General features: G+C 49.7%; 2 protein-coding genes across 3 annotated transcripts in view; one reads left to right on the forward strand and one right to left on the reverse strand.

Moving 5' to 3' along the window:
- The window catches only part of MYCL (MYCL proto-oncogene, bHLH transcription factor), a 103,172-nt gene that overhangs the window by 37,696 nt on the left and 37,630 nt on the right, over positions 1 to 27,846 (reverse strand). The window lies entirely within an intron of this gene.
- MFSD2A (MFSD2 lysolipid transporter A, lysophospholipid) lies at positions 3,166 to 15,444 on the forward strand. Of its 2 annotated transcripts, none has more exons than XM_040469766.1 (14): positions 3,166 to 3,418; positions 4,923 to 5,051; positions 6,505 to 6,629; positions 10,660 to 10,783; positions 10,918 to 10,996; positions 11,353 to 11,510; positions 11,916 to 12,006; positions 12,126 to 12,247; positions 12,482 to 12,565; positions 12,993 to 13,076; positions 13,175 to 13,287; positions 13,696 to 13,839; positions 13,931 to 14,107; positions 14,978 to 15,444. In XM_040469766.1, exons 1-14 carry the CDS (start codon positions 3,326 to 3,328, stop codon positions 15,039 to 15,041), a joined length of 1,587 nt encoding a protein of 528 aa, XP_040325700.1. In that variant the 5' UTR covers positions 3,166 to 3,325; the 3' UTR covers positions 15,042 to 15,444. The 2 variants fall into 2 exon arrangements, with proteins under 2 accessions (XP_040325700.1, XP_040325699.1); XM_040469765.1 differs by having other exon boundaries at positions 3,167 to 3,418; positions 4,920 to 5,051.

Genomic DNA, 27,846 nt, shown 5'->3' on the forward strand with positions numbered 1-27,846 from the left:
AACCGGTCTCTGCGATCTTTGCACTTAACTCTGCTGCTCTGCCTCCCAAGAAGCTCTGGGGACCTGTTGGCCTCCCCCAAGGGCTCTCAGGGGACTATGCTAGGGTATATGAAGAAGCCCACCAGGCTAGGCATGGTGCTTCATGAGGGCATAGACAGGTGGAGAGCAACAAGGGGGCAGGGAGAGGGCTCTGAAGCTCATTTGCCCTAGGCCGTGAGGTCGGGCTAGACCCAGAAAAGGTCAAGGATGGCTAGGAGGGTGGTCCGAGCACAGAGTGGGGAGCTGTCTGTCTGCCCTTCAAGGAGAAACCCTTGTCCTCACTGCTGCCCTAGATGAAAAGAATGTTACTATGAAAAATGGGCCCAGGCCCCTGCTCCAGGCTCCGGAAGCTAATAGAACCCTCTGCCTACTGTGGACTGGAGGCTCAGGACAGCCCCTTGGACTCCAGGCCTGGTGGTGTGGGGGTAAAGGGGGAGTAGGAAGGACAGTTGGCAAGAAGGCCAGCGGAGACACGTGGTCAGGACTGGAAGGCATCTCTAAGTGACAAGTCTCCAACCACACCATCACCAGAAAAAGGGGCCTGACTCTGGGTTTATAAAACTAGTCCCTGCTTCTCCTCTATTAGCCTCAGGTTCATCATCTATTAAATGGAGTAATAAAAACTACCCTCTCCAGGGGTGTTGTGAGGAGTAAATGAGATGATATACACAAAGCACTTAGCACAGTGCTTGCCTGGCATACAGAGAGTGCTCAATAACTGGGAGCTTCTGTATTAGCTGTGCTCTGTTTCCATTGCTGGTCAATGAGTGTCCCTGGAGGTATGTTACGGGGTCTCTGTCCTCAGCAACACTATGGATGGTGGGTGGAGTGAAGCTGCAAGGAGCAGCCTGGATCTAAACTTAGGGAGAGAAAACAGTGGGCAACAGAACTGGCATTCAAAACAATTTCTACAGGCTGGAATAAGCAAGATGACATTGTCCTTCTGTGAGCTCGAAGACATTCACACAAAGCAGAGGGTGGGGGAGAGACCTGACTTGACCCCAGCTCTGCTGAAAAGGATCTGAATGATTTAGTTGATCACAACCTGATGGGAACTAATCATGGGAGAGAAAGGCTCTGGAGCCCAGCAGTCTTAGGCTGCATTAACAGTGTGTCGCGTCCAGACTGGGGGAAATAATAGGTCTATTGTGCTGGCATGGTCAGGCCATATCTGGAATCTTGCACTGCTACACTCACAGGCTGGAATCTGGCCAGGAGGGGGACCAGTCCGGCTTCAGCTCCCAGGTACTTGTGCTAAGCACTTCCTGGGCATTTTCTTGTTTCATACCCAAAGCTACCCTACCAGGGAGTCACTATTACTATCTCCACTTTACATACAGGGAGGGTAACTGAGTTGCTCAGGACCAGCCATGCAGCTAGTAAACGGAGGAGCCTGAGGCTTTCCCAGATGGGCTCTTCCTGTGCTTGTACCGGAGGAAGACTGAGCATGCATCACTGAACACATATTTATTAGTTTCCTTCTATGAGTCAGATCCCAGCTAGTTTGTGGGGACACAGCAGTGGAAAAAGATGTGGTTCCTGTCTTCCTGGAGCTCATGGTCTGGGGGTGGGGGTCTAAATCACTTGTGATATGGCGTGATGCTACAGGAGTGAAGATTTTAGGGCTGGGAGGGATCAGAATCCACCACAGCCAACTAAAGCCTGGGGAAGGGAAGAGACAGAAAGAACAGTGTCACACAGCTCCTGGTGGAGCCATGGGAAGTCAGCCCGTGCCCTTTTCACAGCATCCAACTGTCTCACTTTGGCTCTGTCTGCTCAGCAGTGACCAAGAGCTGTGTGCCAAGATGGGAGCTGCTGGGGCATATGAGGAAGCTTGGTGTGGCCATCCTGGGGTAGCCAGACCTCATCTCTCCTCCCTGCAATCAATCAGAGAGCCTAAGAAAGAAAACAGGAGTGGAAGCTCAGCAATCACAGGAACGGGAGAAAGTGGCCTTTGAGATCCCAGCATCCCCTTCACTAATTAGAGCAACTGACCCCCACGCCCCCTCCCCAGCCTCTTGAGTGTCTGGGAAGCCTGGGGGTGATGACCCAGAGGTGGTAGAAAAAGCATGTTTTCTGGATCTGTGTTTGGCGTCTGTTCCAGACTAATGCCCTTCTAGATATCTTCTTTCAAGGACCAGATTACTCAGTCCTCTCTTTTTCAAATCCTTCCTTGATTGTTTCAACCCAGAGTGCCACTGCAGTTTTGTAACATCTCCTAGGGCTTTTTGTTGGAGAAACACATATACCCCATTTAGCGTCCTGGTAATTTTTGCTGAGAGAGAGCAGGGCCGTTAAGAGAGAAGGCTCTGGAAAGGGACAAACCTGCCAGGCCTGGCTTTGCCACATAACAGCTGTTTCACTTCTCTGAGTTTCCATTTCCTCAGCTATAAAATGGGGATGATAATACCGTGCTCATGTCGTTGCCGTGAGGACTGGATGACATCATTTTAAGCACGGAGGAAACTCTCCATAAAAGGCCACTGTTACTATCATGGGGTACTGGGGGGCTGGTCCTGTTTCCTCTGCACACCTTGGGAGCTCCCTGCCAGCAGGGGCAGTGACTGCGATACGTCATCGTTGTCCCCCATTGCCCTGGGCCCCAGAGAAGCCAGTGTTGGGAAGAGGGAATGGTCAGTCTTGGGAGATGCAAGAGGGACATCGATACTGGAAGTGCCAGCGCTACATCCTCCATCCAGGTTTGGAGGAGAGGGAGGCACGACCTGACTCCTGATTTTGGGGGGGGGGGGGTGGGCGGGCAGTGGGCTTCCCAGCCCCTACCTTTCCTAGCCGTGGGGGTCAGAAGTCACCGGCCGTGGGCCCGACTCAGGGAGAACTCACTCTGAGGCACCTCGGGCAGGTCCCTTCCAGCCTTAGGCCTCAGTTTCCTCGTGCGTGTCAGGTGGGTCTCCCGGTCTTCTCCGGGATTTGCGAGGAGCACGCGCAGCCGGATGCCGGCTTTTGAGAACGTGGCTCAGTGGCAGAGAGGCTGGGAGGCTTAGGCAGGCGGGAGAGCCGCCAGGCGGGCGAGGAGATTGGCTGCAGGCAGGGCAGCCGGCTCGGCGATTGGATCAGAATGGGCAGGGCCGGGCCTTTAAGAGGCGCGAGGGGGCGTGCAGGGGAGTGTGCGCCTCGCCCGCCCGCCGGGTTTACTAGCGAGAGGCGGCCGTGGCGGCAGCGGCGGCGGCGGCGGCGGCGGCCACGACGGGAGTCCCAGCAGAGCGGAGTCCCGCGGAGCAGAGGCGCATCCCGGCTTTCCGGTCCCAGGCGGCGTGGCCCGCGGGTCATGGCCAAGGGAGAGGGCTCCGAGAGCGGCTCCGCGGCGGGGCTGCTGCCCACCGGCATCCTCCAAGCCGCTGAACGGCCGGCCCAGGTGAAGGTGAGGACCCCCCCCTCACCCCCCCCCCCCCCCCCCGGGCGGAGGGCTAGGGGTGAGAGCAAGCTGAGATGGGGACGTCGAGGAAGAGGTTTGGTTCCGGACGCCTCGGGCTAGCCGGGGACAGGCTAGCCCAGTGGCAGGGGAGGGCCGGGGGGTACCGGCCTTGGGGACAGGGGGTGATGGAGAGGATTTGTAGACGCCCCCTTTTGCTCATCCCCACCCCGCCTCTCCGCCCAGCGGCCGCGCCGGCAGCTTCACGTGGTGCCTGGCTGTGTAGAGCCGGTTTCCGTTCTTCTGTGACGAGCGGTTTAGGATTGCCGCCCTGGAAGCCAGAGACCCCAGAAATCCGGGAAACTCCCCTTAATTCCCCATCTCTCAGCCCGTACTCCCCACCCCCACATGCCCGCACTGGCACCTCAACTCTGCGGTGAGGGCCGCTCAAGTTCATTCATAAGAACAAGGGCTCTCTGCTCTTGAAAGATCAGCACTTCCGAGAGAGAGAGAGGCCCTTGTGTGAGTGTGGGTGTTGATGAGCGCGCCTTGCTTTGCGTGTCCTGACCTTCGACCCCATCCCCAGCTCTCTGGACCTAGTGAAGGACCCATTTGAATCAGGCGACTCCAGGGGGAGATCCCAGGCAATAGGTATCTGCCTGGGAGGTGACTGCCGTTTCCTTTTAGTTTTATTAAGTGATCCTTGCAAGGAGCGGAGTGTGTGTGGGGGGGGGTGGGGGTGGGGGGGAGCAATTATGCTCTAATATGAGTAATCTTCACTTTCCTGGGCAAACTCAATCTCTCTAGTGCCCCACCCAGATAGGGCCCAGCCCTGTACCTAGAGGCCTTTCCTCCCCTCTCCAAGGTTCCCTAGGAACTGGGGATGGGGAACAGCAAGAGGGAGGGTAGGACAGCTCCCGGGTTTGCCTCAAGCTCTGGCTGACTACAGGGGCCAGGGTCGCTCTGGGACAGATGGAAGGAACAGCTGTGCCCCCAGCCAGCTGGGCTGGGCCCCTCACCCAGTAGGCAGGTGGGTCCTGGCCTCTGAACTAGGGCGGGAGCAGGGGCTGGGCTTAGGCAGCTCTTGGCAGCCGGAGGATTTTCAGGTTGTGACGGTTGGTGGTGCCTGGTGGGGACAGGTCCACAGGTCTGCTGCTGGAGCATGCTCCCCCTCCAACTGGAACAGAGCATGGTTGGAACCCTACGGGAAGTTGTTGTTGTTGTTGTTTGTTTTGTTTTTAGGAACGGTGGGCTGCTAAATTAACTCAGAATCTGGGGGTAGGGTGGCTTAGGGGCCACTTCCTTGGTATGGAATCCCCTTTTCCAGCTTCCTAAGATAGAGAATACCTTTCTTTTCTTGTAGGAAGTGAGATCACCCTGGGTGGGAACAGGGCAAGGTAGACTTGTTCCTCCTGGCAGAGTGGATCAGAAGAATGGTCCTGCCTCTGGAACCTTCTAGGATGGAGGCCAGGATCCTGGGTCTCTTTTCATCCCTTCCTCTTCTTCCCAGAAGGAACCAAAGAAGAAACAACAGTTGTCCATTTGCAACAAGCTTTGCTATGCAGTTGGGGGGGCCCCCTACCAGGTGACGGGCTGTGCCCTGGGGTTCTTCCTGCAGATCTACCTGTTGGATGTGGCTCAGGTAAGTGGGGCTGAGCCCACCAGGGCTCCTCCAGCATCCTGAGGTGGGAGGGTAGATACGTTCAGTTTTCCCCATCTGTGAAATGGGACTGGGAATCCCTACTTTGCTGCCTCTCAGAGTCAGCTGTAGATAATAAGAAGGCTTGCTTTGGAAAGTATTCAGCAGGGGAGTCTATCTGCCCCAGGAGTCTTAGTTGGCAAGGTCAGGCAACTTCTCCTTGCCTGGCAAGAGCAACAGAGCCTGGAGGGGCAGACAGTGGTGTGAGAAAGAATGGAGCCTGCTGGTGACCCTGTTCTTAGAAGAGACTGGCACACCATGTCCCCAGCTGGACAACAGTCAGCTGGCCCAGCTCAGGGGCTGGTAGATGTTGCCAGGCTTGTACATAAGCTGTTTCCCACCTTCACCTGAGAGGCCGAGGCATGTCAGTGGGCAGAGAGGCCCCCAAGTGCTGAGCTAGGTTAAGGCGCCCAGTGCACAGGGTCTTTGACTGAGAGAGGTACTTAGGGTGAAGCAGGGTTCTTCTCTGTTCTGAGAAGCTTTGGCCAGCAGCCTGGCATCCTGAGAATTCACCTTGTCTGGATGGGAGAGTGGGAGGCTCAACAGCCACTGCAGGCAAAGCATCTTCATTGTATCCATTTCTAGGTGGGGAACACTGAGCCCCAGAAAGGACAAATAACTTCTTTCAAGCAGCTAGTTTTCCCATGGGCTGGGTCCTGAGTGGGGTACAAATATGAGGAACCTGCAATCAAAGTATAGAATTGTCTTCATGAGTGTGAGGTTAGGGAGAGTCAGTTTGGGGAAACTACAGTGTGAGAGAGGCCACCAGTTTCCCTATTTCCTGGAGCAAAAGCAATATAGTAGAGCCTTGATGGATGTAAGGAAGAGTCCAGAGAAACTATTTAGGCCTAAAAGGTTTACAGGGAGGGGGATGGCTTCAGTGGATAGTCACAGATCACTTTTTAAAAGCATCTAAAGATTCCTTTCCACATCCAAGATAGAGCTTGACCTGTAAGACAGGGATCTTAACTCCAGTCCTGTAAGATAGGGATCATAACTCCCATTATACAGATGGGGAAGTTGAGGCCCACTGTAGTCAAATGAGCAAATGCTCATTTTGATACCAGGTGCTTGGCGCTCAGGGCTGTGAGAGGGAAGCAAGGAAGTGATTCTGGATTCATTCTAGTCGATGGGGAGTGTTTTCAAGGGCAGTGGAAGGGAGTACATAAGGGAGCAGATCTGGGAAAACTTCTAAGGCACTCTGCACTGGCTGCTATCAGGGAGCTGTTATCATTATGAACAAGGCAAGAGAAGATGATGAAGGCCTGAGTGAGAGCAGCCCAGAGTCCCAAGGGCCTGGCTGAGATGGGGAGGGAGGCCCTGCTTTTGCCTACCATCGAGGGTTGAGATGAGTAGAAGGATGAAGGGGTCACCTTTTACCTGTTCCCCATTCCAGGTGGACCCTTTCTCTGCCTCCATCATCCTATTTGTGGGCCGAGCTTGGGATGCCTTCACAGACCCCCTCGTGGGCTTCTGCATTAGCAAATCTTCCTGGACCCGCCTGGGCCGCCTCATGCCCTGGTGAGTAAAAGAGGCTCCTCTGAGGTGGCAGAAGGCAGGGCTTCAGGCATGCCCACTAACTCTTGATCCTTCCATCTGACTTGTCACAGGCTGGGGGGTGAGAAGAAATGACGCAGAAAACCGAGTGTTGAAACCCAGCTGAGGCCTCAGCTGCCCCAGGCATGGGCACTGGGATGGATGCTCTGCCAATTCATTTCCCAGGCTGGCTAAATTGCCAGACTGAGCAGCTTCCCCTACACCAGGCCCCATTGCTCCCCAAAGTCCATTCCCTCCTGCGAAGCTGGAATTCTAACTCCTCCCCCTCAGTCATTATAGCGGCAGAGATAGTGCTGCATAGTGGTTGAGAGGTTATACTCCGGAAGCCAGCCTGCCTGTGTTTCACCACTCACAGCTATGCAACCTTGGGCAAATCACTTAACATCTCTGAGCCTCAAGTTTTTCATCTGCAAAATGGAGATAATAATTATGCCTATCTCCTGCGTTTATGGTGAGGATTAAATTTTTTTTTATATGTAAAGTACTTAGAACGGTGCTTGGCACATATCAAGTAATGTATAATTTGGCACCCCTTCAGAGTAGCTCCTGGTGGTCAAGGGTGGAGGGTAATACCAAGAATGGGATTTGCAGAACCATAACCTCTGGCCCCTTGGATGATGTAAACTACCTTTTCCCTTGATACAAAGCCTACACTACTCAGCCTCAGGCTATAGGGCAAAGTGGGGGGAGGTAGTACCACAGATCACACAGCCAAGGGAGACACACGGGACCAGCTGACAGTCTGGAGCTCTGGTTCTCTCCAGGACATCCTGCTTGGTGGGGGGAGGGGGGTGGACATACCCCTTTCATCTCCAGCCCATCCAGGCTCAAATGGGCGCCTTCCTGCCCCAGGGGTGCCCATACCTGGTCTCCGGCCTTCAAAGCTCTTCCCACAGCTCCCACTCCACCCCCACAACTTCCTTTCCCACGAGGCCCCCCTCCCACCACAATCGCACCAGCCCCTGGCTAAGGCCCAGATTGGGGCCTTTGATCCAGGCTGCAGGGCTGCGGGGGTGGGGGGGTGGGGGGGGGGTGGATTTGTGGGGAGGGGGAGGGGGAGGGAGATGGCGATGGGATGGGGGTGGCTGCAAGGCAGGACCATCCGCCTCACCTGGACAGGCCGCCCAGGTAGGAGCCAGCCCACAAGGCTGGGCCCCAGACCCGAGTCCCTGGCAGCCTGTGGGAGGTGGGGCTCTGCTGCCACATCTCCTCATGAGGCACAGCCAATGGGAGAGAGCTACCCTGGACAGCCCCTTGCGGTGGCCGGCGGCAGCAGCTGGGTTACTTCCAGTCACATTCGGTTTCTCAGCTTCTCAGCGAAAGGAGAGGAAGGAGTGTTTGACGAAGGCTGACGGAAGGAGCCCTTGTTCTCCGAGGAGACGAGGAGACGTGTGGATTCGGGAAGGAGGGGGGAGGGCAGAGAGGGAGAAAAGAGGAGGCCCTCCCTGTGGGAAGCAGGATCTGAGGGCCTGGAGCTGGGCAGGTGTGGCAGCCAGCCCGGTGAAGTTGCTGAGGGGCCTTCAGGCAGGTTTCTGACTTGGCACGGTGTCTGCGTACATGTCCTCACCTGTTCGGGTGGTAATTCTGGGTGATACTTCTTGAATGGTACCTCCACCCCTGTGTCTGAGCGCACGTTGGATCAGTGGGGGGCTGAGGGGCTTTTGTGTAGGCTACGGGACCTCCTCCTGGTCCATACCACAGCCAGGACCTAGGTCCCTCAGGCCCGGGACCCAGCCCCTTTTTGTGGTGCGGGTAGAGGCCGCGCCTTTCAGGGTTCATCAGCCCTGTGGCCCACTATCTTCTCAGGCCTCAGAGCAGCCCCTGCCCTTAGCCAGCACTTCCATCCACCCCTCCGACCAGGAAGACTTTGACAGACACTCTCCCTGGAGTTCCCAAGGCCACGTGGTGAGAGGCAGAGTATCCACAGGGTCACAAGGGCAGGCTGGGATGCAGCAGGGCTGAGCCTGAGGTCTGATTCCCTGGCCATGGGCCTGTACTCTCCCGCTGGGCTTTCTGGTGTGGTAGTCACAGCGAGCACTTACTATGTCCCAAGCACTGTTCTACATTTTAGTATCAACTTATTAAAGTCTCAAAACCACTTCAACTCTATGAGATAGAACCAAAGTCCTTACGGTGGCCTGTAAGGACATGACCTGGTACTCCATGTCCTCCAACCCCATCTCCTAATCCCACCTCCTGTGCTCACTCCACTCCAGCCCCAGTAGCCTCCTTGCTTCTCCTCAAACTTGCTTGAGCACCTCTGCACTGACTTCCTGCCCGACACACATTTGCCTCAGACAACTGCTCAAGGCCAACTCCCTCCTCTCAGCCGAGTCTTGGCACAGATATCGGCACCTCCGTGAGGGCTACCCTGTCTGCTCTTGTCACCTCTACCCCCATACTCCTAATCCCCTTTAGACTGCTTTCTTTTCTCCATGGCACTTAATCACCTTCTAATACATAACCTTTTGAAAACTGTGGTAAAATGTACACATAACATAAACTTTTGCCATTTTAACCATTTAAAAAAATTTTTTTTTTTTGCATTTTATTTATTTTTGATAGAGAGAGAGAGAGAGACAGAGCACGAGTGGGGGAGGGTCAGAGAGAGAGGGAGACACGGAATCTGAAGCAGGCTCCAGGCTCTGAGCTGTCAGCACGGAGCCCGACGCGGGGCTCGAACTCACAAACCGCGAGATCATGACCTGAGCCGAGGTCGGACGCTCAACCAACCGAGCCACCCAGGCACCCCCCCCCCGCCATTGTAACCATTTTTAAATGTACACTTCAGTATCATCAAGTACATTCTCATTGCTGTGCAACCATCACCACCATCCATCTCCAGAACTTTTGCATCTTCCCAAACTGAAACTCTGTCCCCATGAAAAAAATAATTCCCATACCACCCTCCCCACAGCACCTGGCAACCACCACTGTACTCCCTGTCCCTGAACACCTACTCTAGGCGTCTTGAGAACAGGATCATGCAATATTTATCCTTTTGTGTCTGGCCCATTTCATTTACCACAATGTCCTCAGGGTCCATCTGGGTTGTAGCCTGTGTCAGACTTTCGTTTCTTTTTAAGGCTGAATAATATATATAACTTTTAAATGATGCCTATTCTCCATTTGCCAACTAGAATATAAGATCCCCCAGGGCCATAGCTTTCGTCTGTTTCGTTCACTGGTAACATCCTAAGTAATAAGAATAGTGCTTAGCACGTTGCTGGCACTTGAATATCTTTTGAGTAAATGTGGAATGTAAGGTAGGTGCTGTTACTAGTGTCATTTTACAGATGAGAAAATAAGCCTCAGAGAAGTTAAATAACTTGTAAGGTATTTATAGTCACTGGTAGAGCCAGAATTGGGTTCCTGAAGTATGGCTCCAGAGGGGTTTCTTTTAGCCGCTGCTCTTTGCTGCCTGTGTGTACTAATGACATGCAGTCGGTCCCTCCTGAGGTCTAACCGCTTTTGTGACGGTGTAGAATGCACAAGTGGGAAGGCACACGTTTACGCCCCATTATAGTTATCTCACTAAGCCCAGTCCTTCCGCCTGGAGTCAGCCTCCCCTACCGCTGTGTGTGTGCCCACAGTGTGTGTGTATGTGTGCTGACTGTATGTGTGTGCGCGTAAGAACACTGGTATTGGGGTTGCTCCCTGCCACCCTACTACCCGAGGGTTAGCTGCCATTCTCAGTTCCCCCAGCCCATAGGAAGCCCCTGCCTTGGGAGCCCTCTCCACTGAGGAGATGTAGGCAAGATTCAGGGTCTGACTTCCTGGTCCGTGCTCAGGATTTCAGTCCAGGGGCACTGCTGAAGTCAGCCCTTCCGGGCTTGGCCATTAGCCTCTTCCCAGAGACCCTGGGGTGGGTAGATTCAGGGGGAGGAATTTCCTTCCCGGCAGGCACCCTGTGGGACTACAGAGCAGTCCAGGCTGGGGCCCAGATCCTGGAGTTTTGGCATCCAGCCCCTACTCAGACCTTCCCCTTCCTCAGGATCATCTTCTCCACACCCCTGGCCATCATTGCTTACTTCCTCATCTGGTTCGTGCCTGACTTCCCACAGGGCCAGGCCCTGTGGTACCTGCTTTTCTATTGCCTGTTTGAGACACTGGTCACGGTGAGTGTGGGCACCTCCCCTGGGTGTCTGGTGGGGAGGAATGAGGGCAGTCCCTGGGGCCTCCAGGGTTGGTGCCCAAAGCCACATCTGCCTGTCCATCATCTGACTGGTCAAGGGCCTCTCTTCCATGCCAGTGTTTCCACGTTCCCTACTCAGCTCTCACGATGTTCATCAGCACAGAGCAGAGTGAGCGGGATTCTGCCACTGCGTATCGTAAGTCTCTCTCCAGCCCACTGATCCATCCACCGGGGACCGTGGGTCTATTGTTCCTGACCCTCCCGCCACATTTCTTCCCTTGCTGGGAGTGGGTGTAAAACCATCTCAAAAATAACTTGATCCTTTTATTGCTTTGGTGAGAACAGAGAGGTGCAGGGACTAGCCAGCCAGAGGTCATACAAAGCAAGGCCATAAGGTTAGGCCAAGGCGTCATCTGCCTCACCACCCTGTATCTACCCTCCTGGAGCTGCTACCATCACCTGGGGCTAGAACTGGGCATCTGTCCACCTGACTTTCCTCCCTGGGGGCCTACAAGCCACAAGGCCCCTCCAAAGGACCCTTTTACCATTCAGGAATGACCGTGGAGGTACTGGGCACCGTGCTGGGCACAGCGATCCAGGGGCAAATCGTGGGCCAAGCGGATACGCCTTGCCTCCAGGACCCCAATGGTTCTGCACTGGCTTCGGAAGGTACCAATCACACACAGAGCGCCACCTCACTCAAAGAAACGGTGAGGCCCTTGGCTGCACAGGGATCTGGGGAGATGAGGCACAATGGGGTGGTTTGCAGTCATCCTCAGCATAGTGACTATTGGGCATTTGCTCTACAAACTGTTAATATGCCCACTTTTCTGATAATTTCTGATAATTCTAAATAATTTGGCCAGGGTCATAGAACTAGTGATTTACAGAAACTAGATCTGGGGGAGCTCTCACACTCCATAGCCTGGCTTCTTAACATTCTGTTCCTCTGGACTTGGCCTAGCCATGGGAAGCAGCAGCCAGCCCAAGATAGTTCTCCCACTTCACCAGTGGAGACAGGCCCCAGAGAAGGGACTGGCCCACGGAGTGGAGCTGCTGAGAGTTGGGATGAGATCAGACTGATGGTCTCTATGTTGCCTTTATCCCCTTTGCAGCAAAATGCATACCTGCTGGCGGCAGGAGTTATTGCCTCCATCTATGTCATCTGTGCTGTCATCCTCACCCTGGGCGTGCGGGAGCAGAGAGGTGAGGGATCCCTGGGGAGCGGTGCAGGCCCCGGCGCTGCAGGGCTTTGTCCCTCTGCCTGGGCCTCAGGCTTTGGGAGGTGTCTCTGCTCCTTCCTCACTGTCCCCTCTGGCCCCCAGAACCCTATGAGACTCAGCAGGCTGAGCCGATGTCCTTTTTTCGGGGCCTCCGACTGGTCATGAGCCATGGCCCATATGTCAAACTTATTGCTGGCTTCCTCTTCACCTCCCTGGCTTTCATGGTGAGTGGGGGCCTGACATGCTCAGCCTGAGAGCAGGGAGTGGTGGGGAGTGGATGAGTGGGGGTTGAGGGGAGTGCAATAGGGGTGGGGTAAAACAAGGACTCAGTGACGAAGCCTGAGGGACAGATGGATTGGGGGTGGGGTGAGTAGAGGTCTCTGGAACATGGGGAAGCCTCGGCCTTGACCTCATGTCTTTCCTTACATTTCCTTTCCTATACGCTGCCCATCCCCCAGCTGGTGGAGGGGAACTTCGCCTTGTTTTGCACCTACACCTTGGGCTTCCGAAATGAATTCCAGAATCTGCTCCTGGCCATCATGGTGTGTGTGGGGCCCCGAGGGTGGGTAGGCAGCCTGGACTTCTAGATGGTTCTTTGGGTAGTCAGAGGATATTTCCCGGACCGACTAAGGTTAGGAGGGCTGAGGGAGGAATCTCAGAATCGTCAGTTGGATCTGACCTACAATTGCTTAGATAGGACTGTGAAAGATGTGGGGCAAGATATTCCGGTAGAGAACATAGCAGAAACCAAGAACTTTGAGAAGCTATGCTCAGCTGAGCTCAGAGAAGGCAGGAGATAAGATTGGGACTAGCTCTCGGCTCCCCTGGAGAGCCGTCAGTGGTGCCTGTCAGCTTTCTTACTGCCCAGATGGTGTCATCTGGCTGCTAGGAGTTTCTTTGAGGTCCTGGGAAGGGCAACAGGGGTTCATGACTAACCCACTTCCCTCACCCCCTACTGTGCATCCCCAGCTCTCGGCCACATTCACCATTCCCATCTGGCAGTGGTTCCTAACCCGATATGGCAAGAAGACAGCAGTATACATTGGGATTTCAGTGAGTGGGGCTGAAGGGGTAGGGCCCGGACTGGGTTGGGGATTGCTGGTGGGAGTCCCCAGGCTGACCCATCTTCCCGTACTCACCCCTTCTCCTAGTCAGCAGTGCCATTTCTCATCTTGGTGGCCTTCATGAAGAGTAATCTGATTATCACATACGTGGTAGCCGTGGCAGCCGGCATCAGTGTAGCAGCGGCCTTCTTACTACCCTGGTGAGTGTATATAGGCCCACCTGGCTATGTTTCCCAGCCCCCTAGCCCCTATTTTGAAACTCCTTGGGGACAATTCCGCAGGAACTTCTCCTGCAGACCATTCTGTGGGTCCAGGTTGGGGGTAGAACAAGTCTTCCCTGTACAGTTGCACTGGTTGTGAACTGTGCAAAAACACCTAATCAGGATGGGACATGGGGGGCTTAAATCTGGTTTGCACTCTACTTACCAAGCTGCACGCCTAGACCGGGGCAGCATCCACGAAGTTGTGAACTTCACGGAGCTGTGTGCCCTGGGCCTACAAAGTCTCAGAGGGCCACCTCTTCTTACTGACACAGAGGCGCCACATGGGCTAGCGGGGGCCCTGGAGTGCTGGGTGGGTGGGTCCTCATGGCTGCCACCACTCCGCAGGTCCATGCTGCCTGATGTCATTGACGACTTCCACTTGAAGCAGCCCCAGTCTCATGGAACCGAGCCCATCTTCTTCTCCTTCTACGTCTTCTTCACCAAGTTTGCCTCTGGAGTCTCATTGGGCATCTCCACCCTTAGTCTTGAGTGAGTGGGGTGGGGTCTTGGAGCAGTGCTGGGCAGGGCTGGGCCCCAGGTGCCCTGCCCTCACCACTCCCCTGACCACTGGGTCCCACAGCTTTGCCGGGTACCAGACCCGTGGCTGCTCGCAGCCGGCACGTGTCAAGTTCACACTGAAGATGCTGGTGACCATAGCCCCCATAGTCCTCATCCTGCTAGGCCTGCTGCTCTTCAAGCTGTACCCCATTGATGAGGAGAAGCGGCGGCAGAACAAGAAGGACTTGCAGGCTCTGAGGTGAGAGCAGGGGGGTGGAGGAGGGGGCATCATCCAATCTAACCCCTCAGCTCGTGCCTCCTGTGGCCAAATCCTGACTTAACTTCCTGCCCATCTTCCCTCAATGGTTCCTGCTCTATTTCCCCTTCTCACTGCTGACTGATAATAATGTCAGCTGACATCTCTCTGATACTTAGCTGCATGCCGGTCACTGTGCTGGCTGGTTTTACATTTATTCATTCAACAGATACTTATTGGAAACCTACTATGTGACCGGCATTGCTCTAGTGAATGAAACAAACAGAATCTCTGCCTTCGTGGAGTTTACATTTTAGGGAATGGGCATTCATGATCTCCTACAGTTCTTCAACAACCCCAGGTGTCAGGAGATTCCTACAATTCCCACTTGGTAGATGAAGAAACAGAGGCTTAGCCAGGAAGAGTAATTGGCCCAGCTGATAAGGAGTAGAACTGGGGTTTGCACCCTGACGTTCTCACTCCACGGCCTGTATTCTTCACAGCTCTCTTGGTGTGCAGGGTCTCAGGTGTGGCCTGAGCCTGCCTTTCGGGAGACCAGAAGGCAGGGTCAAGTAAATCATGCCAGCCCAAGTCCAAAGTATAGTTCCAGGGCTTGTAGTACCCTGTGGGCAATGAGAGTTGCAGACAGACCAACCGGCAGCTTCTGGATTGAGAGAGGGAGTGAGCAAACTGTCTACATCCTATAGTTTAGACTCACCTGTACAGTTGCACTGGTTGTGAACTGTATAAAAACACACCTGACAGCTGGCTAAGACTAGGGCCAAGGTCCTATGCGGAACAAGGCACAAGGCAGTTAGGGACAGGGAAGGGGTAAGGATGCTTCCTCCAACCCGTCTCCTTCGGCTCTTGCAGGGAAGAGGCCAGCAGCTCTGGCTGCTCTGACACAGACTCTACAGAGCTGGCCAGAATCCTCTAGGGTCTGCTGTGTTGCCCAAAGCCACCATCCACAGTGCCTGGGTCCCGGACCACAGGAGAAATCAGGACCTACTTGCCTGATCGCTGAATACCTGGTCTCCAGGTGCCAGGAAGAGAGCCAAAGACTCAAGAGTAAGTGGTCCAGGATACCTCCTGTGCCTGCCACGGGGAGGGCTGTTCGTACAGCCACCTGCCTCACATCTGCCTGTCCATGGGGCCAAGCCCCGGGGCTGCTACTGTGAATATGCCAAGGACTGATCGGGCCTAGCCCGGAACACTAATGTGGAAACGTTTTATACAGAGACTAATTAATAACTTAATGACCATGTACATAGCAATGTGTGTGTATGTATATGTCTGTGAGCTATTAATGTTATTAATTTTGATAAAAGCTGGAAACCAGAGGTTCCTGTTTCTGTCTTTGCCCTCGGCCACTTTGCCCTGACCCCTTCTGTGCCAAGACGCAGATGGTGAGAGGGAACACTAAGCTGCAGGTGCCCCGGTGGGGAAGAATGTGTCTGGAGGTGTGATAACAGCATCGGCTAACATTTACTAAACCCCTATCTGTACCAGGCACAGTGTGGAGGCTTTACCTTCACTTTGTTGGTGTTCACCCTCAATCCTTGAAGCTGTCTTGCTATGTCAGGACTATTCCACTTTAAAGAGAAGAAAACTGAGCTCCGGTATAGAGAGGGACGTGGCTAAGGTCACATGGCCAAGAGTTACCGTACTGAAATATCATCCCAGGTCTGTGAGACTCTGGGACCTTAACCACCACTCTCCACTCTCCTGTGTCTGAGAGCGACCTGCTGGCTGTCAGACAGACAGGCTGCTCTGCCCAGGCCTGTGCCCTGTGCCTTCTGCTCTGTGCCTGCCTGAGCATGTGGAGCTGGCACATATCCTATGTGCTTGGGGCTGTGTGGGGTCCCGAGACCTGTGATTCTTTCCCCGTAGCTGTTAATGATGGTGTTGGAAAGTGAGACTGTACCTGGCTGGGTTTGTGTGTCGGTTGAGGAAGGGTTCTCCCCACAGGTGTGCCGGTGAAAAACCACCTCTGGTGGGGAGGAGGCTGCTGGGGAAGACCTGGTTTATAGTGCTTGTCTGTTTCCATGGTGTAAATGCTCTTGCTGTAGCCAATTTCAGGTTACCTACCAATGGATGTACTAACAGAAGTTCCCAAAAATTTAACAGTCAGCTCTCTACTTGCCCCCCAGCACATCACTGGGTCTCATACACTTAGGCCAAGCTGGCAGGATCAGGGGTACCAGTCCAGCTTCTCTATTTTATAGATGGATAAATGCAGGCCAGAGAAGAGAAGTGTGTGCACTATTCAGGCTTGGTTTTTACTTTGGGTCTAGGGCTCCATTTTCGGAGGGAGAAGGGGAGGCTCCATTTTTGCTCTGAAGTTCTGCCAAGCCACTTTCATAAATTTATCAAGTGTTACTAACAGGCACAACCAGATGCATAATTTCTCTGTGAGGTGAGTCCATTATTATTCCCAGTTTACGGATAAGGAAGCTGAGGCACAGAAAAGTAACTTGTCCGAGGTCATCAGAGGAGACGATGTTTTAATCCATTCTGTCTGGCTATAAGGCCAGTGCTCTCACCCACTACTTTAGGCCATTGTGTGAACCAAGAGTCTGGTCACCTCCAAGCCAGGTCCTGCTGCCTTTAGAGCTGCCATCTCAGGGTCAGGCTGCCTGGGCAGGCCAAGGGCCCTGGGCTCTGGGTTGGCCTTTGTAGTTGGAGTGCTCAGGGACTCAGATAATGTTTGCAGAAACCCACTCCTACCTCCCCTCTCCCTGTACTCCCAACACCCACCAAATCCTGTCTTAAAAAAAATAAAAATTATTTTAAACTTCCTAAACCACTCAAGCTTGCTTCTTTCCCATCCCTACAATTACTTATCCGGTCTCTCACCAGGAGGATTATACCAGCAGCCTCACTGGTCTCTGTCTTTGATTTGATCTCCTCACATTCCTTCTGTAAACTATCCAAGATAACCAAAGTGGCCATCCTATTTAGAAACCCTTCTGTGAGTCCCCATTGCTTTCAAGAGGAAGTCAGAGACCTTGGCTGATTTCCCCAGCGCCCCCAGGCCACCTGCCCAGCCCTGGAACATACTCTGGCCCCTGGTCCATCTGATAGACACTGGTCCAATACACTTTGGCTCCAGAATGCCTCTCTAAAGCAATTCCTGCACCTCTGTCCCTTGGGGCAGCTCTTGAGAACCCACACCCCTTCCACTTTAGTCTCCCATATTGAGCTCAGGGCTGGGCACGGTGGGGTGGGGCTTATGCAGCTGAGTTTTTAAACGCAAGCTCCAGCTAGAAGGCTTTGTGAGCCACACCCAACTGGCGCTGACCCACCATGATGCCTTTCTCTGGCCTCCATTTCCCCCAGTTGTACAATGGAGATTGGGAATTGAAAACCCCCTCTTCAGTTTCATGCTCACAGAAAATTGTTCTCCTCAAAGACCCCCTGCTTCTTTCTTAGAAGATGATATGGGGGGTTGGGGGGGTGAGTAGGAAAGCAACCCAGGGATCCCAGAAACTCCTTGGGTCTTTGGCAACACCACGTGCCTTCTGGACAGCTTATATCTACTCATCCTTTGAGAAGCGCATTCTTGAGTTCCTCTCTGCTTGGATCCAGCATTACTACAGAAAACCCTGCCTGTCTCTTGACTCTGCCCTACTGCCCTCAGCCATGCCAATCCTACATCCCACCCCCTACTCTCGCTAAGAAACAGGTGTGGCTTTGGCTCCACCTGCTGGAAGAAAGTGGCAAGCAACACCTTTCAACACTGCAAAGAAGGAATTCCAAGATCTGTCATTGACTCTGACCTTGGCTATCCATTTTATGGAACAAATATTTCTATTGGGCCTACTGTGTGTCATGCACTGGCTCTGAGGATAGAGTGGTAAATAAAAGAGTTTACATGCTCAGTGGGGACCAATGACAAATAAGTGGGCATATAAATAAGATAATTTTGGACTGTAAGAAGCACCATGAAAGAAGTAGGGTGATGTCATAGAGGGAACTGGTGTGGAGACTATTTTAAATTGAGGGCCCAGGATGGGGCGCCTGGGTGGCGCAGTCGGTTAAGCGTCCGACTTCAGCCAGGTCACGATCTCGCGGTCCGTGAGTTCGAGCCCGTGTCGGGCTCTGGGCTGATGGCTCAGAGCCTGGAGCCTGTTTCCGATTCTGTGTCTCCCTCTCTCTCTGCCCCTCCCCTGTTCATGCTCTGTCTCTCTCTGTCCCAAAAATAAATAAACATTGAAAAAAAATTAAAAAAAATAAATAAATTGAGGGCCCAGGAAAGAATGTTCTGAGAAAATGCTTTTGACTTGAATCACAAAGGAGGAGAATTAGCAGACCTTCAAAAAGCTTGGGGGAAAGCACTGTAGATAGAAGAATCAACTAGTGCAAAGACTGAGGTAGGAAAGAGCTCGGTGTATTTGAAGTACTCAAAGGAAACAGTGCAGCCAAAGTGCAGTGAATGCAGGTAGTATGAGGTGAGTTTGGAGAGGTCTACAGGAACTAGACCATCCAGGGCCTTGTGGCCTCAGTAGGAGTTCAAATTTTATTTTGAGAATAGCCAAAAAACTATTGGAGGGATTTAAACAGAAAAGTGATTTTAAGGCAGAAGCAAATGGTTCAAGGCTTTGTGGGCCATGTGAAGCCTTTTGATCTTTACCCTAAGAGAAGAGAGAAGACATTGACAAGTTTTAAGTGGGGACACCACAAGATAGACCAAGAGTTTAGAAAGACCGTATCATCTGCTTTGTGGAGAAAGGATTGAAGAAGTGGAAACAGGGTGGGGTGCCTGGGTGGCTCAGTCAGTTAAGTGCCCAACTCCTGGTTTTGGCTCAGGTCAAGATCTCACAGTTCTGGGGACTGAGTCCCACATGAGGCTCTGTGCTGACAATGGGGAGCCTGTTTGGGACTCTCTCCCTCTCTCTCTGCCCCTCTCCCGCTAGTGTGTTCTCTATCAAAAATAAACAAACACTAAAATAAAAATTTTAAAAAGGAAGTGGAAGCAGGGTGACTAATGTAGCAAATGCTCTTCTAATGTTTCTAGGCAATGAAAAGTACAAGATGGGTGGTGGCAGTGGAAATGGGAACAAGACAGATTTGGCAGCTGGTTGGCCTGGATAATAGAGAGAGAGAGGGAGGAGGGGAGGAAAAGGGAAGGGAGAAGAGAGGGAGAGAGAAATGAAGGTTATCCCTAGATTTCTAACTTGGGAAACGGTGGCACCTCAACTCAGTAGCTCAGGGAGCACCAGAGGAGCAAGCTAGGGGGACAGAACAATTTAGAAATTCTATTAAATCAGGAACAAGAATACACACTATTACCAATATTTCTATATAACCTTTAATTGGAGGTATTAGCTGATGCAATTAGACAAGAAAAATCAATAAAAATTAGAAAATAATAGGTAAAATTATCTTTATTTGTCAATGACATGTTTGTATTCCAAGAGAACCCAATTCAATCAACTGAAAAACTACTGTAAACAACATTCTGTAAGGAAATGGGGTATGAAATTAACATACAAAAATTAATGCCTATTATATATACAAACTGCAATCAGTTAAAACTACATTTTTCAACATGATAACCGTGAGGCTATTTGAATTTAAATTTAAAATAGCTAAAATTGGGGCGAATGGCTGGCTCAGTCAGAAGAGCATGCAACTTTTGATCTCAGGGTCATGAGTTCAAGCCCCACACTGGGTATAGAGATTACTAAAAAAAAAAAAAAACTTAAAAAAATAAAAATAGGGAAACCTGGGTGGCTCAGTCGGTTAAGCGTTTCGACTTCGGCTCAGGTCATGATCTCACAGTTTATGAGTTGGTGCCCCACATCAGGCTCTGCACTGACAGTGTGGAGCCTGCTTGGGATTTTCTCTCCCTCTCTCTCTCTGCCCTTCTCTTTTTCTGTCTCTCTCTCAAAATAAATAGAAAAGCCCTTTAAAAAATAAATAACAAATAAACATTTAAAAATAGCTAAAGTTAAGTAAAACTTAAAATTCAGTTTCTTGGGGCAGCTGGGTGGCTTGGTTAGTTAAGCGACTTACTCTTGGTTTTGGCATAGGTCATGATTTCACAGTCTGTGAGTTCAGGCCCTGAGTCTTGGGATTTTTTTTCTCTCCCTCTCTCTCTGCTCCTCCCCCACTTGATCGTGCTCGTTCACTCTCTCTCTCTCTCTCTCTCTCTCTCTCTCTCTCAAACAAAACAAAAAATTTTTAAAAATATTTTAAAATTCAGTTTCTCAATCATACTAGTCACACTTAAAGTTCTCAATAGCCACATGTGATTTGTGCCTACTCTATTAACGTAGTTATAGAACAAATCCATCATTACAGAAAGTTCTGTTCAGTGCTGAGTTAGAAGATATGGTGAAAGAGAAGACCATATTTATGACAGCAACGAAATACCTAGGAATGAATAGGAAAGAAATAGTTCTTTGTTAAAGCACATGACTTAGTTTGTGGTCACAAGCCCCCTGCCTGGACCTCTCTGTATTACAGGAACAGCCAAAGTAGCGTCTCTTTGCAAGTCGTCCCTGACTCTTCCAGGCTCCCCTAGGACAACATGCATTTGATTCTCGTTATTTGAAGATTCTGTATTTGCAAATTTCCCTACTTGCTAAAATTTATTTGTAACCCCAGGGAGGGAGGCAGGAGATAGAGGGGAGAAGAAAGAAGCAGCAATGACAGAGAAAGTAGAGAGCCAGGGAAGGTTTAGGTCTGAGTATTTTGGCTTAGATCCAGGCCTTCCTCTTTTCTTCCAGGGCAGCTGGGCAGAGCTGGGCAATGCTCATATCTCCAGGGCAATCAAGGAAGTCCCTGATTGCTATGGCCCAAGGACCTTTCCGGGGTGAGGCCCAAGCCCTAAAGAGGCCAAGCCCAGAGTGAGCTCTGATTGCTCATTATCCAGGAAATTGCCTTCTGTCTGGCAGAGATCCTACTGAAACTGGCCTAGGGTCCCTGAAACTGGATCCCTACCCCTAGGTGATCTAACATGGCCTGGATAGCTTGTGGGGAGTCTGGGACGTCCTGCAGGTGACCTAGGGCCAGAGAAGCAGGGAGGGGGCAGTTTCTTGGGGCAGTTGCTGTTAATTGGGGCAGTAACTGTAACCGTTAACTTTAACAGTAGTTTAAGAGATGGGGAATGAGGCCTGGAATCTCCCTGACTCCTGTTTCCCACTGTGGTCATAGTGGTCACTCATCCCAGTGCCTTCCCCTCTAGGACCCCTGTGCAGCCTCAAAGGATGTCTGTACTGGGGAATGCAGGGCAACCACCCAGCCTGGCTCCTGGGCTCAGAGATGGCAAAGGAGTTGCACAACATCACACAGCCCTCCAGAAGCAGAAGCAAGATGTAATTATTGGGTGGGGGGAGGGGAGAATTTTACTTTACCCTTCAAGGTTCTTCTGGCTGGTCTAAGGATTAAATTGACATGAGACAGATGAACACGAGCAATATTTAATTCATACTTATGGGAACTCATAGAAATATGAATCTCAGGAAAGTGACCAAAGTTGTCAACTTTTATACCTTATAGGCAAAGAAACATAAATCTGCAAAGAATTGACAGGACAAAGAAAACTTATGTTTGGGAGCTTCAGTTAGTAAGGAATTCTAAACAAAATTTGGGCTGGGTAGTGAATTAGTAAAAGTAACAAGGTGTGTTTATATAGGCTTTGGCCCTGAATTCCCATCTCTGGCGGTAAGGATGTCTCTTTATCTGCTGGTAATCTTTCACATAGGAGATTTATTCCCTGCTTTCAAGGGTACAAAGGAGGGTCAGAGTGTCCTTTTTGCACTGGCTGTTTCCTAAGTAACTTTAATTCAAAATAATCAGTATGCCAAAATAGCACATTTTGGAGCAAGCTTGCCCTGAAAACCATCAGAATTTAGCTTTCACTCCCAGCTCAGGGTTATTTTTGCTTTCCCACCAAATTGTCAGTTTCTTAAGGACTAGCACTCTTGTCCTGTGTCCTTGCCTGCCCTTTCACTTCCACCAGAGACCAGACTCCAGAGCTAGCTCTCCAGCAGTCTATGGATGCCAGCAGATGGGCATGGCCATCTCTGTTAATAGGAGTGGCATTTTGGTGTGTGAGAGGAGCTGTGCCACTCACGGCTATTTCTTTTAAAAAAATTTTTTAATGTTTATTTATTTGTGTGTGTGTGTGAGAGAGAGAGACAGAACATGAGCAGGGGAAGGGCAGAGAGAGAGGGAGACACAGAATCTGAAGCAGGCTCCAGGCTCTGAGCTGTCAGCACAGAGTCCGACGCAGAGCTCAAACTCACCAATGGTGAGATCATGACCTGAGGGAAAGTTGTATGCTCAACCCACTGAGCCACCCAGGTGCCTCCACTCACTACTATTTCTTAAAGGGACCCAGTGGCAGAGGCCACAAGGAAAGAGATGTGGGTGGTCTAATCCACCCCCCATCTGGTATTGGATGCCCTCTACAACATCCCCGACTTGTGGCTGGCTGGGAGCCTTCTGTTCCCACACACTGCCACCGCAGACTGTTTCAAGTCCGCCTGTTTCATTTCTGGAGTAAGGTGTGAAAACGATCTTCCTCATCTCAAATGGAAACTATGTCCTTGTGGCTTGCCCCCACAGATCCTGGATCTGCCCTTTGTCATCTGCAGAAAACACGCCCTCCCTCTGTCCCATCTCAGACCGGCAGGGAGTTGAAGATAGACCCATGTCCTCAGAAATGGAGTCAAGTCTTGGTTTCATCCTTCTACTTACATTTGTTTTAATTCCTGTGAAAAGTGTCTATTTATTTTGCTTTTATAACTAAAAAAGAAACTCCTTATTTTAAAACTTGGTATCACGGTATTTCAGATAGGAAAATGGACAAATACTAATTATATTGCTCAACTTACCTGTATGTACACACCCATATAACCTCCACTCAGTTCAAGATACAGAGGCACTTCCATCTCACAGGAAGGTTCCCTGTGCCCCATTCAATCAATACCCAATCCACCAGAGGTAACCACTATTCTGATTTCTATCATCATAGATTAGTTTTGCCCATTCTTGAACTTCTTATGAAGGGAATCATATAGTATGTATTCTTTGGTGTCTGATTTCTTTGTCTTAGCACAATGTTTTGGAGATTCATCTGTGTTGTTCTGTATACTAGTATTTTTTTTCATTTTGTTTGCTGCTGATAAAATTACCTTTTACAAACATACCACAAATTGGTATATTCTCAGGGGTGCCTGGGTGGCTCAGTCAGTTAAGCCAACTTCGGCTCAGGGCATGATCTCATGGTTCATGGATTGGAGCCCGAAGCCTGGCTCTGTCCTGACAGCTCAGAGCCTGGAGCCTGCTTCAGATTCTGTGTCTCCCTCTCTCTCTCTTTCCCTCCCCCACTCACACTCTGTCTCTTTCTCTCTCTCTCAAGAATAAATAAAAAGTTTTAAAAACCCAAATTGTTGTATTCTTGTGTTGTATGTTTGGATTTTGTCCACTTTTGGCTATTATGAATAAAGTTGCTATGAACATTCTTATTTATTTTATTTTACTTTGAGAGAGAGAGAGAGAGAGAGAGAGAGAGAGAGCGCATGCAAGTAGGGGAGGGGCAGAGGGAGAGAATGATAGAATCTTAAGCAGGAACTACTCCCAGCACTGAGCCCAACTGCAGGCTTGGCTCGGGGCTCTATCTCACCACCATGAGATCATGACCTGGGCCAAAATCAAGAGTCAACGCTAACCAACTGAGCCAACCCAGGCACCTCATATTTTTAAATTTTAATTAAGTCCAATTTATCAATTTTTTAATGGTTAGTGTGTTTTCTGATCTGATTAAGAAATCTTTATCTACCCCAATTAAAAAAAATTTTGCCTATGGTTTTATTCAGAAATTTGTTGAAGTGTTGATGTTTTGGTCAATGATCCATCTCAAATTAATTTATTGTCATAGTTTTAAGGGTCAGGGTTCCTTTTTCTCCACTAACATCTAATTGTTCCAGCATTGTTTATTAAAAGATCACCCTTGGGGTGCCTGGGTGCCTCAGTCGGTTGAGTATCGGACTCTTGATTTCAGCTCAGGTCATGATCTCACAGTTATGGGTTCGAGCCCTGTGTCGGGCTCTGTGCTATCAGCTTGGAATTGTCTCTTTCTCTCTTCCCCTCCCCCACTAGCTCTCCCTCTCTCTCTCTCTCTCTCTCAAAAATAAATAAACTTAAAAAAAGTTTTGAAAATTAAAAACATCATCCTTCCCCTACTTAATTACAGTGACACTTTTGATGTAAATCAAAGATAGTATTGGGGCGCCTGGGTGGTTTGGTCCATTAAGCATCAGACTTCAGCTCAGGTCGTGATTTCACGGTGTGTGAGTTTGAGCCCCACATCGGACTCTGTGCTGACAGCTCAGAGCCTGGAGCCTGCTTCCTATTCTGTGTCTTCCTCTCTCTGCCCATCCCCACCTCACGTCTCTGTCTCTCTCTTTCTCTCAAAAGTAAAAATAAACATTAAAAAAAAATTTTTTTTTAAAAAGATAGTATATATATAGTATGTGTGGTTTGTTTCTGGAATCTTTATTCTGTTCCAGGGATTTATTTGTCTATTGCTCCTCCCAGGGTGCTCTGTATTATTTATTATTGTAAATCTTGAAATCTGATGATGTAAGTCCTCCAGCTTTTTCATCAAGAGCTCTTGAGGGGCACCTGGGTGGCTCAGTTGGTTAAGTGTCCGACTCTTGGTTTCGGCTCAGGTCATGATCTCATGGTTCATGAGTTCAAGCCCCACATCTGGCTCTGTGCTGAAAGTGTGGAGCCTGCTTGACATTCTCTCTCTCCCTCTCTCTCTCTGCCCCTCCCCGCCTCTCTCTCTCTCAAAATAAATAAGTAAACTTAAAAAAAACAGAGTTCTTGATATGCTAGGTCCTTGATTATCATATAAATCTTGGAATCAGCTTGTCAATTTACACACACAGAGATACACACGCGCACACACACACACACACAGCTTGCTGGAATTTTGATGGGACTGCATTGAACCTATGGACCAATTTGGAAAAAACTGATATCTTAACAGTATTAAGTTGTCCAATTCATGAGCGTGGAATATCTATTTACTGAGGTTGCCTTTAATTTCTCTCAAGAATGTTTTGGAATTGTCAGTGTCGAGGTCTTATGCATTTTTCAGCAGATTTATCCCTAGGAATTTGATATTTTCCATGGTATTACTTTGTAAATTTCATTTTCCAGTTGTTTCTTGCCAGTATATAGAAATACATTTGTTTGTATCTTCACCTTGTATCTAGTAGCTTCATCAGATTCACTTACTAATTCTATGAAACTTCCACATATTTAATTTAGATATATATTTTTTCATTGATCTTAAAGCTAATATTTTGTTTATTTTTAAGTATCATTCTTTGACCATCACCACTTGTCTTTGTGGCTCACTCTTGTCAGTATCCTGAATCCAATAACTTTTCAACTTCTTCAGGACATCCAGCCCATTGACCCTACCACCTTTTTGTTACCCTTCACCTTGCCCATTTACCTACCTTAGGGCCCTTGTTCTCATTATTATCAATATTCTCTTGCCCTCTTTCCCCTCTATAGATCTTGCCTGGATACATTCCTGTTTCAATCCAAATCTCTTATCTTCATTTCCTGCCTTGGTTGATGCCCCTATTAGACACAACGTCCTTAAAAAAAAATTTTTTTTTTTAACATTTATTTATTATTGAGAGACAGAGAGAGACAGAGCATGAGCAGGGGAGGAGCCGAGAGATGGGGAGACATAGAATGTGAAGCAGGCTCCAGGCTCCAAGCTGTCAGCACAGAGCCCGACACAGGGCTTGAACTCACAAACTGTGAGATCATGACCTGAGCCGAAGTCAGACGCTCAACTGACTGAGCCACCCAGGTGCCCCTCACAATGTCCTTTTTAAATTTAATCTAATTTAGTTTCAAAACGTTTTACCATAAAGAATTTCGAACATACAAACAAATGTAGAGAGAACAGTACAATGTATCTTCATATATCTATTATTAGCATTTAATAGTAGTGAATTTGCTTTATCTATACCCTTTTACACCAAGTGCTTTGTCTATCCCTTTCTTTTTTTCTTTTTTCCTTGCAGAAGTATTTTTTTTTTTTTTTTGAGAGAGAGAGAGAGATGGAGAGAGAGAGTGCGAGAGAGCAAGCACCAGTGGGGGAGAGGGGCAGAGGCAGAGAGAGAGAGAATCTCAAGCAGGCTCCACTCCCAGTGCAGAGCCTTATGCGGGGCTCGATCCCATGACCCTGGGAACACAACCTGAGCTGAAATCAAGAGTTGGAAGCTCAACCAACTAAGCCATTCAGGCACCCTTTGCTGAAGTATTTTAAAAAAAATTTTTTAATGTTTATTTATTTTTGAGAGAGAGAGAGAGAAAGAGAGCGCACGAGCAGGGGAGGGGCAAAGAGAGAAGGGGATAGAGGATCTGAAGCAGGCTCTGCACTGACAGCAGAGAGTCCCCATGCGGGGCTTGAACTCACGGACCATGAGATCATGACCTGAGCCAAAGTTGGACGCTTACCTGACTGAGCCACCTAGGTGCCCCCCCTTGCAGAAGTATTTTGAAACAAATCCCAGACATCATGTCATTTCACTCCTACATACTTCAGTATGCATCTCTTAAAGACATGTGACATTTTCTTGCACAACCATGATGCCCTGACCAAACCTAACAAAATTTAAAAATGTTCTTTGGTATCACTTAAAACCAGTCCACAACTACACTTTCCTTCATGTCTCAGATATGCCTTATTACACAGGGTTTGTCCAAATTTGGATCCAAACAAGGTCTACACATTACATTTTGTTGTCGTGCCCTTTCAATCTTTTATAATTCTAGCAATCCTCCCCCTCCCTTTATTTTTCATTCTACTGATTTACTGCAGAAACCAGCTCAATTGTCCTCAAGAATGTTCCACATTCTGGATTTACTCCCTTTTTATAACAAATCTTTTGTAATTTGCCCTTTGCTGTCCTGAAATGAAATTCAGAAATAATGTCACTAGTGTATTAGTTAGGGCCTGGCAGGAAACAGATGGCACACTCACGCTGAGTCCAATTGAAGCCAGTTTAATGAAGGGATTATTGAAAACGATGTGGGCAAAGTTAAGGGAACTGACAAGGAATGAGGAAGCACTGGAGGGAGTTGTGTGCCATCCCAAGGTCTGAAGAGCCAGGATGAGGGAGCAGTATTTCCCTTTGGCCGAACTCAACAGGAAGCCACTGGGCAATGGAGCTGATTGACATCATTCATTAAAGTCTGCCTCCTGGGGCACAGAGCAAGTAACCCAAGAGCAGAGAGTGGATCAGGTCTGGAGGGGCAAATGGAGAGTACCTTTCACACCATTCTACACCCACAATTTCACAATAATGAACTTAATTCCCTATATTATAAGGAGAAAGAAGAGGAAACCAGCGCAGAAAAGTGTCACATATTCGAACATGTATAAATTATGCACAACTTCACCAGAAGCCCTAATGTAATCATCAGATGCTTGCAGCCATTCCTAGAATCACTATGCCTGCCAAAGCTGCACATGCAGACCGATCCAGGAGAACTGGACTGGCATCTCGAACACAGAGAGCAGCTGTGCGGCTGATTTTCTGAACAAGACAAAGCACCCTCTTCCATCAAGTAATCACACGGAAGTGGTGTTCCTGAGATATTCAGTACATATTAAAACCATACAAAAAATACTCTGTGTTTATGTGGAGAATAGGTTTAGGCTCTAGACTGAGATAAACAATCAATATATTTTC

The sequence above is a fragment of the Herpailurus yagouaroundi genome, unplaced genomic scaffold (assembly GCF_014898765.1).
Source record: "Herpailurus yagouaroundi ecotype Mexico unplaced genomic scaffold, PumYag 77, whole genome shotgun sequence".
NCBI classification, from domain to species: domain Eukaryota; kingdom Metazoa; phylum Chordata; class Mammalia; order Carnivora; family Felidae; genus Herpailurus; species Herpailurus yagouaroundi.

Coding starts and splice junctions, on each gene's coding strand:
- MFSD2A (XM_040469765.1), top strand. CDS start 3,326: ATGGCCAAGGGAGAGGGCTCCGAGAGCGGCTCCGCGGCGGGGCTGCTG. Junction 11,511..11,915: donor CCACCTCACTCAAAGAAACG/GTGAGGCCCTTG, acceptor TCCCCTTTGCAG/CAAAATGCATACCTGCTGGC. Junction 13,840..13,930: donor ATCTCCACCCTTAGTCTTGA/GTGAGTGGGGTG, acceptor TGGGTCCCACAG/CTTTGCCGGGTACCAGACCC.